Consider the following 13,055-nt stretch of genomic DNA (forward strand, 5'->3'; position numbering starts at 1 on the left):
AGCAGGCTCAGACAGGTGTACGCTGGCATTAGTATCTCAGTGAGATGTCCTCACTCCAGGAAGATGAACACAGACAGTGACAAAATATGTGAGCTGCTCCCTCCCTCCATGCCACCGTCCTTCCCGTCCCTCTTTCCAGCGCTGGAGAGGCTGGGCTATGGGGGTGGTTAAGGCTAGGTTGGACAAACCCTTGGCTGGGAATGTCTAGGATTACTAGGCCCTGCCTCAGTGCTGGGAGCTGCTGGACTGGATTACTTTTGGGGGTTCGTTCCAGCCCCACATTTCTATAAGTCTATGATTAACCCATTCTGGACCAGAACCATTATTAACACCAATAAGGACCCAGAACAATCGGTTCCAAAGACGTACTGGGGACAAAAAGCATCCACATAAGACAACCAACATAGAATAACACTATGCCACGGAAAATCGCTTCTAAACCCAACTTCAAGTTCCCGTTCCGGGCAATAAGCACCTTTGTTGATAGAACGGCACAGAACACTGGGTTCCAAACAGGCACAGGGGACCAAAATGATTCACATAATACAACAAACTGAGAATAACGCTATGCCATAGAAAACTGCTTCGAAACATACCATCAATTGCCTGCCCCGTCAATAAACAGCTTTATCGATAAAATCGCCATGGGCACTCTGTTCTGAAGTGGTACAGAGGGCAAAAATGATACACATAACACACTAATTAAGAGTGACACTATCCTACAGAAAATCACTTCCAAATCCACCTACAAGTGCCCATATTAGACCATAAACAGCTTTATAAATAAAGCTTCAGAACCAAGCATTGAGGTGCTTTTATTAATAAGGCTATTTACTGACTGGAGCAGGCACCTGAAGGTGAATTCTGCAGAGTTTTTTGTAGTATAGAGTTCTTCTCAGATAGTTGTATCATGCCCATCATTTTAATCACTGGAGCCTTTTCGGAACCTAGTATCCATGTGGGTACTATGAATAAACCTATTTATAGCCTGGCGTCAGCAAGTGAAGGTGTTTAGAAGAGGTTTTCTGTAGCGTAGCGTTGTTCTCAGGTAGTTGTGCTGTGTGTGTCATTTTGATCTCCTGAGCGGCTTCAGAAACAAGTGCTCTGGGTCTTTTTAGAGTTAAAATGTTTCTGGCCCAGAACGGGTCACAGACAGCATGTTATACGGCTGTTCTCATTTGTAAACTATTCTTCTTGAGTGTCTCTATCAGTAGATGCTGGGTTTTGCACCTATTTTATTGGTTAAAATGCCACTCTGGCTCATTCCGACTTTTCCATGGTCAATAAGGAAAGCGCCAGCAGCTTGTTTGGATCAACAGGTAGGGTGACCAGATGTCCCGATAAAATCGGGACTGTCACGATATTTAGGCGTTTGTCCTGCATCCCGACTGGGACTCGTCTGTTTTTCTTTTTGCTCTGCCGGCGGAACCCCCGACCCATGTGTCCCAATATTTTTTTCATCCCACCTGGTCACCCTATCAACAGGAGAACAAAGAAGATGGGGACAAATGAAATTAGCCACAGGGAAAACCTCAGCTAACATCTACTTATCTTGGGTCACCCAATGAAATTAATAGGAAGCAGGTTTAAAACAAACAAAAGGATGTATTGCTTCACACAACGACCAGTCAACCTGTGGAACTCTTTTCCAGGGGATGTTGTGGAGGCCAAGACTATAACAGGGTTCAAAAAAGCACTAGATAAATTCATGGAGGGTAGGTCCATCAATGGCTATTAGCCAGGATGGGCAGGGATGGAGTCCCTAGCTTCTTTTTGCCAGAAGATGGGAACGGGCGACAGGGGATGGATCACTTGATGATTCCCTGTTCTGTTCATTCCCTCTGGGGCACCTGGTATTGGCCTCTGCTGGAAGACAGGATTCTGGGCTAGTTGGACCTTTGGTCTGACCCAGTATGGCTGTTCTTATCTTCTTATGTCCTTACTCACTCCTGAACCACAGCTCAATGCTATCCCAGTGCTAAGATCCCCCCACTCTCCACAGCTCTATTAATGATGTTCTATCCCGATATACAGCCCACTGCTATCCCTACCCTGGATTCCCCACACAGCTCTTCTGGTGCCCCATAATGTTGACCAACAGAAGCCTGCTAGAGCAGTCCTGGGATCCCCCCAACACATCTCTGAGTCCCATCCATCCCAATCCTTCCCTATCCCAGCTCTGATGGTGCCTCTCAATCCAAACACGTTGCGCCCTGCTATCCCATCTCTGGGCTCCCAACACAGCTCTGACGGTTCCCCTCAGTCCCACCCAGCAGAATTCCCCTCCTCTGTTGCTACCCCCAGATACCTGTGTAAATCTCTTACAGTGATATTAGGCTTGGAAGGATTAAAATACATCAGTGATTGTCGCTAAACATCGATTTCACCGCACACACAGAGCCTGACAAAAATATTTCCATCCTTAATAATTGAAATTTACAGATGGGCAAAGTACGCAAAACATTATCTTTTTCAGTATAAACTGTCGTTAAATAATTGTCTGACCCTGCCCCACAGTTTCCTGAAAGTTGAAATTAATAAAAATTGGAAAAAGGCTTCAAACTAAACATCGATATTATCCTGTAGTGAGGCAGTCTGTCTCCCAACGCCCCGGAGGGGGATGAGCCTCTCTGAACACTAAAGTGGGTAGAGCCAGCAAACCCTGTGCCCACCCCTCAGAGGTGAAGGCACAGGACAGGAAGTATAAAAACCCGACCCCAGAGTTCACTTGAAACTCAGCCACTGGAGAGACCAGATGCCTGTGGTGTAGCTCCCAGTGGGGAGACCACGGCGATGGGCGTCCGACCCGAGGACTGGCCAAACCAGCCAACGCCTGATGCTAGCCCGAGCCCAGAGACGCTGCCAAGCCTACCGCTCTCCCATTACCCTGAGGAACTGCCAGGCCTGCCGTTTGCCAGTTACCCCGAGGAGCTGCCAAACCAACCGCTCCCAGCTACCGCCCTTGGTGTGTGACCCCATGGAGGACACTGTCCAGACCCAGATACCTCTAGAGCGGGAGGTAGGAAGTAGCCCGGGGGCAGCCGACCCTAGTCTGGCTGCAGCACTGCCAGAGCCAATGTCAGTGTGCTGCGGTCAGGATCCCCACTGGCACAGGAGCGGGTCTTTTGCCGCTGCTAGGGCCCCGAGCTGGGACACAGTAGAGTGGGTGGGCCTGCGTCCCCCATGCCACCCATCTCCCCATCTCCCCAGGAGCCTGGGGTTTACTGTTCAACTGTTTGCTCAGCCCCTGCCCGAGGGCCTGAGCTACTGACTGTTTGTTGACCCGCCCTGACCCAGGGCCTGGGCCTGCTAATATTGAACCTGTTTGCTCAGCCCCAGCCAGAGGGCCAGAGCTGCTGACTGTTTGCCGCCCAGCCAAGCTAGTTCCCTGACACAACTGACCAAAGTAGTGTAACCCTTCTGCCCGTCTGAATTGACAGCAACAAGGGCCGAGTTCAGTAACTAGGGGTTCCATTTCAATAACACAATGCAACAGCGGCTCGAGCCCCCACCCAGTGGGACAATTACATACCACCCCCCGGGCGTATCTAAGAGGCAATACTTCCCCTCTCGCAAGCACGGAGTCTGAGTGTAGGAAAATCCTTTTAATGAAGGAGGGAAAAAATGTGGCATTATGTTGGGGAAACACCACAAACAGGATTCCTAACACAAACTGTGAGCAAAAGACCCACCCCCAAGTAACTTTGGCAGTGTCCTTTTCCCCTCAGGGTCTTAAGTCCAGCAACCCAAAATATCACCCAAAAGTCCAACAACCCAAAAGTCTCTGTCCCTGGTCAGTGCAGCCCCAGAGTTCAAAAGTTGATCTGCAGAGTTTGACCTCCCAGCCTGGAGGGGCGGGGGGTAGAGCGGTGTTAAGGGACACCTTACGTCATCCAAGGCCGACTGCCCCGTCTCTCCATGGGCTTCTGCTGCAGCCTTTACCACACGCCACTCCACCAGCCGCTCCGCTCCACCAGCCATCCCGCGAGCCTCTCCAGCCGTTCCATGAACTGATCCGCTCCACCACCTGTCCCTTGAGCCGTTCCAGTCATCCTGCAAACTGCTCCACTCCTCCAACCGCTCAGCAATATAGCTTCAGGACTCCCCACAACACTCAGTAATTTAGGCTCTTAGTGAATTCAACTTATAGTAGGGGAGCCTCAGTGGTAGTACACCACTGGCCCAACATGAATTCAGCTCAGCAGCCTGTAACTAGACTCCTAGTGATATTCTACAGTAGAGAGAGAAGAAGGTGCACTTGGTATTTCAGGTTTCAGAGTAACAGCCGTGTTAGTCTGTATCCGCAAAAAGAAGAAGAACAGGAGTACTTGTGGCACCTTAGAGACTAACAAATTTATTAGAGCATAAGCTTTCGTGGACTACAGCCCACTTCTTCGGATGCATATAGAATGGAACATATATTGAGGAGATATATACACACACATACAGAGAGCATAAACAGGTGGGAGTTGTCTTACCAACTCTGAGAGGCCAATTAATTAAGAGAAAAAAAAGACAACCCCCCAACCTAAACAGACAACCCCCCAACCTAAAGCAAATACTCACCAGCAACCACACATCACTGAACAAAACCACTAACCCAGGAACCTATCCTTGTAACAAACCCCGATGCCAACTCTGTCCACATATCTATTCAAGTGACATCATCATAGGGCCTAATCACATCAGCCATACCATCAGGGGCTCGTTCACCTGCACATCTACCAATGTGATATATGCCATCATGTGCCAGCAATGCCCCTCTGCCATGTACATTGGCCAAACCGGACAGTCTCTACGCAAAAGAATTAATGGACACAAATCTGACATCAGGAATCAAAATACTCAAAAACCAGTGGGAGAACACTTTAACCTGTCTGGTCATTCAGTGACAGACCTGCGGGTGGCTATATTACAACAGAAAAACTTCAAAAACAGACTCCAAAGAGAGACTGGTGAGCTAGAATTGATATGCAAACTAGACACAATCAACTCCGGTTTGAATAAGGACTGGGAATGGCTGAGCCATTACAGACATTGACTATCTCCCCTTGTAAGTACTCTCACACTTATTATCAAACTGTCTGTACTCGGCTAGCTTGATTATCACTTCAAAAGTTTTTTTTCTCTTAATTAATTGGCCTCTCAGAGTTGGTAAGACAACTCCCACCTGTTTATGCTCTCTGAATTGGTATTTCAGGTTCTCAAAAAGGGGCCATACCATCATATACAAATATCTGTCCCCAGACTCTCTCAATTCACTAGGTTTTGGAACCCATGTCCCTTGTCTACGGAATGCTACTTAGTTGATGGCGAGTCCCTCTGTCATAAATCAGTTTCATTGTCCTCGATTCACATAATCAGGGTAACAACACTTTATTCTTCCTGCCCCAATAACAGAGAAACTGGGGATCCCACAGCAGCCAAAGTGACCATTTGGGCTGCTGTGGGTTCATGCTAGGTGGGGTGGGTGTGCCCATGCAAACAAGATCAGCTCCTGAAGTTCTTTTCCACAACTCGCCACAATTCACCACCAGATGTCAGGGTAGAGCTCATCCTGACTCTGCTTATAGTAGCGAGGCAGTCTGGCTCCCCACTGCCCCGGAGAGGGCCAAGCCCCGGCCGAACCGCCCTAGACGTGGTGGAGAATGTGGGCAGCAATCCCCCGATCCTTGTGAGAAGGGATCTGCGGTGGAGCGTGCCCGAGCAACCATGGATATGGACAAGCTTATTAAGTTTTTAGAGGAAAGCCAACAACAGCAGCAGCCCGCCCAGCTCCAGCAGCAGCAGCAGCTGGTCCAGCAGCTCGGGACCCAACAGCAACAGCTGATTTTGGAGCTGGGACACCAGAACCGAGCCCACCAAGAGCAATGCATGCAGCAGTTGGTGACCTTGCTACCCCACCTGCGAAGCCCCATCCTGCGGGTGCCATTGGACCCCCCAGCCTGGCCCCTCCCATCCGGTTGACAAAGATGGGCCCCAACGACAACCCACAAGCTTTTCTGGTAACTTTTGAAAGGGTGGCGTTAGTCGCAGGCTGGGCCAAAGACCAATGGGCTACATTTTGGCCCCGTATCTGACCGGAAGCGCCCAAACAGTATATCGGGGCATGTCTACGGACGTGGCATGGGATTACACCTGGGTAAAGGCAGCAATCTTAGATGCCCTGGACGTTAACCCAGAGACCTTCCAACAGTGCTTCCGGAGCTTGGTCTACCCTACAGGGCCCGACCCCAGATGGCAGCCCAAGAATTCAGGGAAGCCTGCAAGCGGTGGCTACAACCTGAAGGGCGAACCCTGGATGAGCTCATTGAACAAATTATTATGGAGCAATTTGTCCATATACTCCCATTGTGAGGAAGGGCCTGGGTCCTCCGCCATCGGCCTACGACCTTAACTGCTGCCATCACACTGACGGAGGATTTCCTCGCCACTGAAGCACCAGTGGGACCAATCACTCGAGCTGCCCCGCCAGGACCGGAGCGCCCTAACCCAAAGAAAAGGGGGGCCACCAGGAGCAAACCATGAAATCCGTCATGGGGCCCGTAGCCCCGACCCCGACCTGCCGAGGTCCAGGTTTGACAAGCCCCGGCACCTCAACCAGATGCCCGAGGGACCAACCAAAGCCACCCCCAGGGGCCAGGCGGGAACAGTGTCCCGGCCTGGGCGCTCGGATATCGGACCCTGTTTTTCCTGTGGGAAATATGGCCATTTGCAGCAAGACTGCACCGAGATGGATTGTAGCTTCGGATAGTTCTGCACGGGAGAAGCTCGCGCCCGTCCCTCACAAGGCGCCAAGATTACTGTGCCAGTGGTTGTCGAGGATTGCCTAACCATGGCCCTAATTGACTCAGGCTGTGATCAGACGCTGGTTTGCCAAAGCCTAGGCCTCCAGGCTGACCCACGCTGGGGGCGATCCGTCTACAATGCATTCACGGCAACGTACGACCTTACCCCAGTGCCCAAGCCCAACTGACCGTGGATGGGGTCACACGATCTATGGTCGACCTGGTTCCTCGGCTCGCCTACCCGGTGATCCTGGGGTGGGACTGGCCAATTTTCCTGGAAGTCCTCCGCTCCAATGCCGACGAGAGGCCCGCAACTACCCCAGTACTGGAAGGAAGCCTCCCTGAGACCCAGTCAGGGGGAGGAGGCACCAGACCCCAACGGACGGGGAGAAGAGCCAGAGGACTCCCCTCCAGAAGCTGCTGCTTAACCCCTGCTTCACACTGACTTTTGTCGTAACCAAAGGGCAAATCCCACCCTCAGTCATGCTTACGAGCGACTAGCCACGGTCGATGGGGCCGACATTGACCCGCACCGGGCGAAGCAGTGGCCACACTTCGAACTGGGACAGGATCGGTTCTATCGGGTAGAACGGGACCCGCGCATTGGACAACCCCAGAGCCAACTACTCGTGTCACCGGCGGGCAGGAATGAAACTCGCCCACGACATCCCGGCTGTTGGGCACTTGGGGCCACAAGAAGACTCTAGCCCAGATACTGACATGCTTCTTCTGGCCCAGCGTGCATCAGGAAGTAGGGAACTATTGAAACTGCTGCCGAGAGTGCCAGCTAGCCGAACCCCCGCGGACACCCAAGTCCCAGTTGGTTCCCATGCCCATCGTCGAAACGCCCTTTGAACGCGTGGCCATGGACGTGGTGGGGCCCCTCATGAAAAGCATCATGCGATTTCAGTATGTGTTGGTCCTAGTAGATTATGCTACCCATTTCTTGGAGGCAGTACACCTGCGGAGCATCACCAGCCGAACCACTGAGGGCGAGCTAGTGAAGGTCTTTGCTCGTGCAGGCCTGCCCCGGGAGATTCTCATGGATCAGGGCTCAAGCCCCAACCTATAACCGAGACAAGCAGAGCCACGACTTTAACAATGGAGACTGGGTCCTGCTTCTCCTGCCCTCGAGCGGGTCCAAGCTACTGTCCCGCTGGCGGGGCCCCTACGACGTGGTCCGGAAGGTGGGGCCCGTCACCTATGATGTCAACCAACCGGACTGACATAAGAAAGACCACGCCCTGCTTCAGTAGATGAATAAAATGAAAGACAATAATATGAGAATACAGCAATGGTACCTGGCATTCCAGCCCTATGCCTTTACGGTTCACCATAGGGCAGGCAAGAACCACGCTGATGCTGACTTCCTGTCATGCCTGGGAGGTGTGGAAGAGTCCAGCCACGAGGAGCGGAAGCCAGACTTAAGGGGGGTCTGGCTCCCCACCACCCCAGAGGGGATGAGCCTCTCTGGACACCAAAGTGGACAGAGCCAGCAAACCCTGCGCCCGCCCCTCAGAGGTCAAGGCGCAGGACAGGAAGTATAAAAGCCCAACCCCAGAGCTCACTTGAAACTCTGCCACTGGAGAGACCAGACGCCTGTGGCGTATCTCCCAGTGGGGAGACCACGGTGATCAGCGGGCAACCCGAGGACTGGCCAAACCAGCCAACGCCTGATTCTAGCCCGAGCCCAGAGACGCTGCCATTCCTACCGCTCGCCCATTACCCTGAGGAACTGCCAGGCCTGCCGTTTGCCAGATACCCCAAGGAGCTGCCAAACCAACCGCTCGCCAGCTACCCGAGGAGCCCATGGTGTGAGACCCCGTGTAGGATGCCATCTGGATCCAAGTACCTCTAACGGAGGAGGTAGGAAGTAGCCCGGGGGCAGCCGACTCTAGTCTGGCTGCAACACTACCAGAGCCAATGTCAGTGTGTTGCGGTCAGGATCCCCACTGACACAGCAGCGGGCCTTCTGCCACTGCTAGGGCCCCGGGCTGGGACGCAGTGGAGTCGGTGGGCCTGCGTCTCCTCTGCCACGCATCTTGCAGATGGCAGTCTCCCCGTCTCCTCGGCTGCTCAGAGCCAGGAGCCTGGGGTTTGCTGTTCAACCGTTTGCTCAGCCCCTGCCTGAGCGCCTGAGCTACTGACTGTTTGTTGCCCTGCCCTGACCCAGGTCCTGGGCCTGCTAATATTGAACCTCTTTGCTTGTCTCCTGCCTGAGGGCCTGAGCCACTGACTGTTTGCTGACCTGCCCTGACCCAGGTCCTGGGCCTGCTAATATTGAACCTCTTTGCTTGTCTCCTGCCTGAGGGCCTGAGCCACTGACTGTTTGCTGACCTGCCCTGACCCAGGACCTGGGCCTGCTAATACTGAACCTGTTTGCTCAGCTTCCGCCTGAGGGCCTGAGCCACTCACTGTTTGCTGACCTGCTCTGACCCAGGGCCTGGGACTGCTAATACTAAACCTGTTTGCTGAACTCCTGCGTGAGGGCCTGAGCTACTGACCGTTCGCCACAAGCCAGGCTAATTCCCCGACACCCCTGACCAAAGTAGCGAGGCGGTCTGGCTCCCCGCCACCCCGGAGGGGTGCAAGCCCCAGCCGAATCGCCGTACATATCCATCAAAATTATAAAGCATAAACATTGAGTTCTGACACGCCTAAGTAATATGCGCTCAGTGTTCTGCAGTCACTCACCCAACTTAGGTCAACAGTGACCAACCTGTGACCAATGCTGGCAACTAGAAACAACAAAACGCCCCTTGGTAAGTGACTGTGAGAACCAACCCAGGGACCATAGGCAATTTCAGGAGGAACAAAAATGTCCAGAGTGTCAATAATGTTCATGACCCAACCATATGTTGTCAGAACCAGGATCTCACCTGGAGTGGCTCTCACAAGCTAAGAGCTGCAGCATGGGCAGGATTTCAAAAAGCAACTACCTAAATTCTGCATAGGCTACAGGGGTTAAGGAGGGATGCTTTTCCCATACAGTCAGTGCTGTCCCCAATGTCCCAGTGTGGCACTAAGGGGTGCTGTGCAGAAGGGATGGGGCTGCCCTAGCATGGTGTAGTGGAGCACTATGCTGCAGGGAGCAAAGTGGGAGCTTACTAGAGGGCACAGTCCCTTTGCAGTCAATGCTGACCCAAATGCCCCAGCAGAATGTATTTTCTGTGAGGAAAAAAATTCTGGTGGCACATGAATTCTGTGCATTACAGTGCCACGGAATTCCCCAGGAGTACCCCTTGGAGTCGGGGATGACCCAAATGCCCCAGCACGGTGCTGTGCTGCAGTGAATGCTGGATTTCACATTAGAAACAACCAACTCATTGGCCCTGCTTCTCACTGAACATCCCCAAGCACTTTCTCTCATCACTGGGGTATGTTTCCCCAGTCACCTGGCCAAACACTCTCTTCAGTTATTCCATTCTGCCCCATCATCTAAAATCCACTCATATTTTTATTGGACACACGATTCCTGAATCACTTCCTGGTACCCAGCTGCCCCACCCCAGAGGTGGCTGCAGTTGAGCAATCACGGCCGTTCTGTCCCTAAAGCTCTTATGCTGTTTAACCAACTGGGTGTCTGTTTCCAAACACCTTGGCTCCTCCCCAACAGTCCCACCCGGCCGGACCAGATCCCCCTCCCCCTGTGTGTGCACAGCCTCATGAGGACACAGATTTGAGGATAAATAAGCCCCAGTGGTTGCTCCCTTGCTGTTATTCTCAGCATTGGAGGCTTCCCGTTTGCTCCAGCATCCTCCGTTCACCTTCGTGCTGAACCGAGAGACACGACTCTGAGTGTGCCCAGGAGAAGGGCAGGTGAGTCTGTGCTACCCAGGGCCCCACTGCCTCCGAGCTAGGGACAGAGGGGTCCAGGGAGTGAATGAAGGGGAAGAACAGCGGGAATTGGGATCAATCTAAATAATTACCCATCTACTACCATTTCCACAGACGCCACTCTTAGAGCTGGGGAGGGAAACCAGGAGTACAGACTCCCAGCCCCCTCTCCTCCCCCACTCTAGTCCACTAGATCCCACTGCCCTCTTAGAGATAGGGTCAGCTGGTGGAACTCTTTGCCAGACGATGTTGTGAAGGCCAAGACTATAACTGTTTTCAAAAAAGAACTAGATAAGTTCATGGAAGACAGATCCACCAATGACTATTAGCAAGGATGGGAAGGGATGGTGTCCCTATCCTCTGTTTGCCATAATCTGGAGTGGGCAACAGGGGATAGATCACTTGATTATCACCTGTTCTGTTCATTCCCTCTGGGGCACCTGCAATTGGCCACTGTGGGAAGACAGGACACTGGGCCAGATGGACCTTTGGTCTGACCTAGTCTGGCTGTTCTTATGTTCTTATGGTTGATGCTGATCAGGGAGCTCAGCAGGGAGCTGGAGCATGAACAGAAAAGACCAGGGGGCTGTATTTCTTAACGGGGATCTAGGCTGATGTAGGGAGCTACCTCCTGCTGTCTGGATTTAGGTGGCTGGGCCTGGAAGGGAGCCAGTGCCCTCTAGAAGGGAAAAACCCCAGATCCCGTTTCCTATAACTCCCTCCTGGGGGGGGGGGTTTCCCTTCCAGCTGCTGCAATGCTGGGACTTCTCCCTGCACTCCCCTGCCTGCTCCTCCTCTCCCTGCCGGGCTTCAACTCTGGCTCCGATGACGACGGCACCGTGGTGCTCACCACCAGTGGCCCCATCCGGGGCAAGCGCCTCCAGGCAGGCTCCAGCACAGTGATGTCCTTCCTGGGCATCCCCTATGCCGAGCCCCCCGTGGGGACCTTGCGCTTCCAGAAACCACTTCCCCACCAGCCCTGGAGTCACGTCCTGGAGACCACCAGCTTCGGCAATGTCTGCCACCAGCATCCAATTCCTACTTACCCTGAGGACGAATTATTCACACCCACAAGGCCACAGTCTGAGGACTGCCTCTTCCTCAATATCTGGGTGCCCCATCCCCGGCCCCCTGCACCGGCCCCAATCCTCATCTGGATCCACGGTGGTGGGTTCTTCTCAGGTGCAGCCTCCCTCAAGATCTATGACGGGCGATTCTTAGCCGCCACTGAGAACGTGATCGTGGCCTCCATGAACTACCGGCTGGGGGCGCTGGGCTTCCTGTCTCTGCCCCCGGCCGCCCCGGGGAATGCCGGCCTGTGGGACCAGCGCCTGGCGCTGCGCTGGCTGCGGGATAATGCAGCCGCCTTTGGAGGGGAGCCAGCCCATGTGATGCTTTACGGCCTTGGCTCTGGGGCTGCATCAGTCGGCTTCCACCTCCTCTCCCCGGGGAGCCGGCCCCTTTTCACCCGCGCCATGCTGCAGAGCGGATCCCCGACAGCACCCTGGGCTTGGATTTCGCTTGAGGAGGCCAAGGAGAGAGGCCAGAGGCTGGGCCAGCTGCTGGGCTGCACCGATAGCGATGACATGGCCTTGGTGGGCTGCCTGCAGGGGAAGGAACCTGGGGAGTTCCCCAAACACGAGTTCTCCGTCTTGCGCCACAGGGAGCTGCTGGGGCTGCCCTTTGTGCCGACAACAGATGGGGATTTCCTGCCTGATTCACCATCAAGACTCCTGCAGGCTAAGCAGAGCCAGCCTATACCCATTGCAGCTGGTTTCACTGCCAACGAAGGCTCCTACCTAATACTCTTTGGTGCCCCCACCTTACACCTGCAGAACGCCAGCAACGTCGGTATGGAGGAGCTGCTGCAGGTGTTGAAGCTCATCGTGCCAGGGGCACCAGAAGAAGCCGTCCAGGCTGTGGCTTGGTGGTACAGCCAGGAGGGGGAGAAGCAAGGAAAGGCACAGTATCGATGGGCCATGGAACAAATTGCTGGTGACTACGCCATTGTGTGCCCAGTAGCCGAGCTGGCTAGGCGGGGAGCAGAGGCCGGCAATCCCATGTTTGCCTACAGCTTCAACCAGCGCCCCAGTGGATTGTCTACAACGGAATGGACAGGGGTGCCACATGGCTCTGAGCTCCCCTATCAGTTCGGAACTCTGTGGTCCCTGGCAGGAGCCAACTCCACGCACACAGAGGCTGAGGAAGTGCTGAGCCACACGATGATGCAATGGACTGCGGAGTTCGCCAGGACCGGGTAAGGGAATCCCCCACTATCCTCTGATCCCCTGAGCCAGACCATGAGAGCAGCTGTCACTCTTTGGCCAGGGGAACACAACATCCAGGAAGACACGGCTCAATGCCATGGCAAAGCATAGGTCTCTTTGGAAAATAGTTAATCTAACTGGTTGAAGCTCATGACCTGGAGCT

At 53.6% G+C, this 13,055-nt stretch overlaps 1 protein-coding gene across 1 annotated transcript; it reads left to right on the plus strand.

The window, feature by feature from the left end:
- Positions 1-11,380: 11,380 nt before the first annotated feature.
- Positions 11,381-12,886, plus strand: LOC135980039 (acetylcholinesterase-like). Its single transcript, XM_065580128.1, has one exon. It carries the CDS (start codon positions 11,381-11,383, stop codon positions 12,884-12,886), a length of 1,506 nt encoding a protein of 501 aa, XP_065436200.1.
- The last annotated feature ends 169 nt before the right edge of the window (positions 12,887-13,055 follow it).

This window comes from Chrysemys picta, unplaced genomic scaffold (genome assembly GCF_011386835.1).
Source record: "Chrysemys picta bellii isolate R12L10 unplaced genomic scaffold, ASM1138683v2 scaf1652, whole genome shotgun sequence".
In the NCBI taxonomy this organism is placed as follows: domain Eukaryota; kingdom Metazoa; phylum Chordata; order Testudines; family Emydidae; genus Chrysemys; species Chrysemys picta.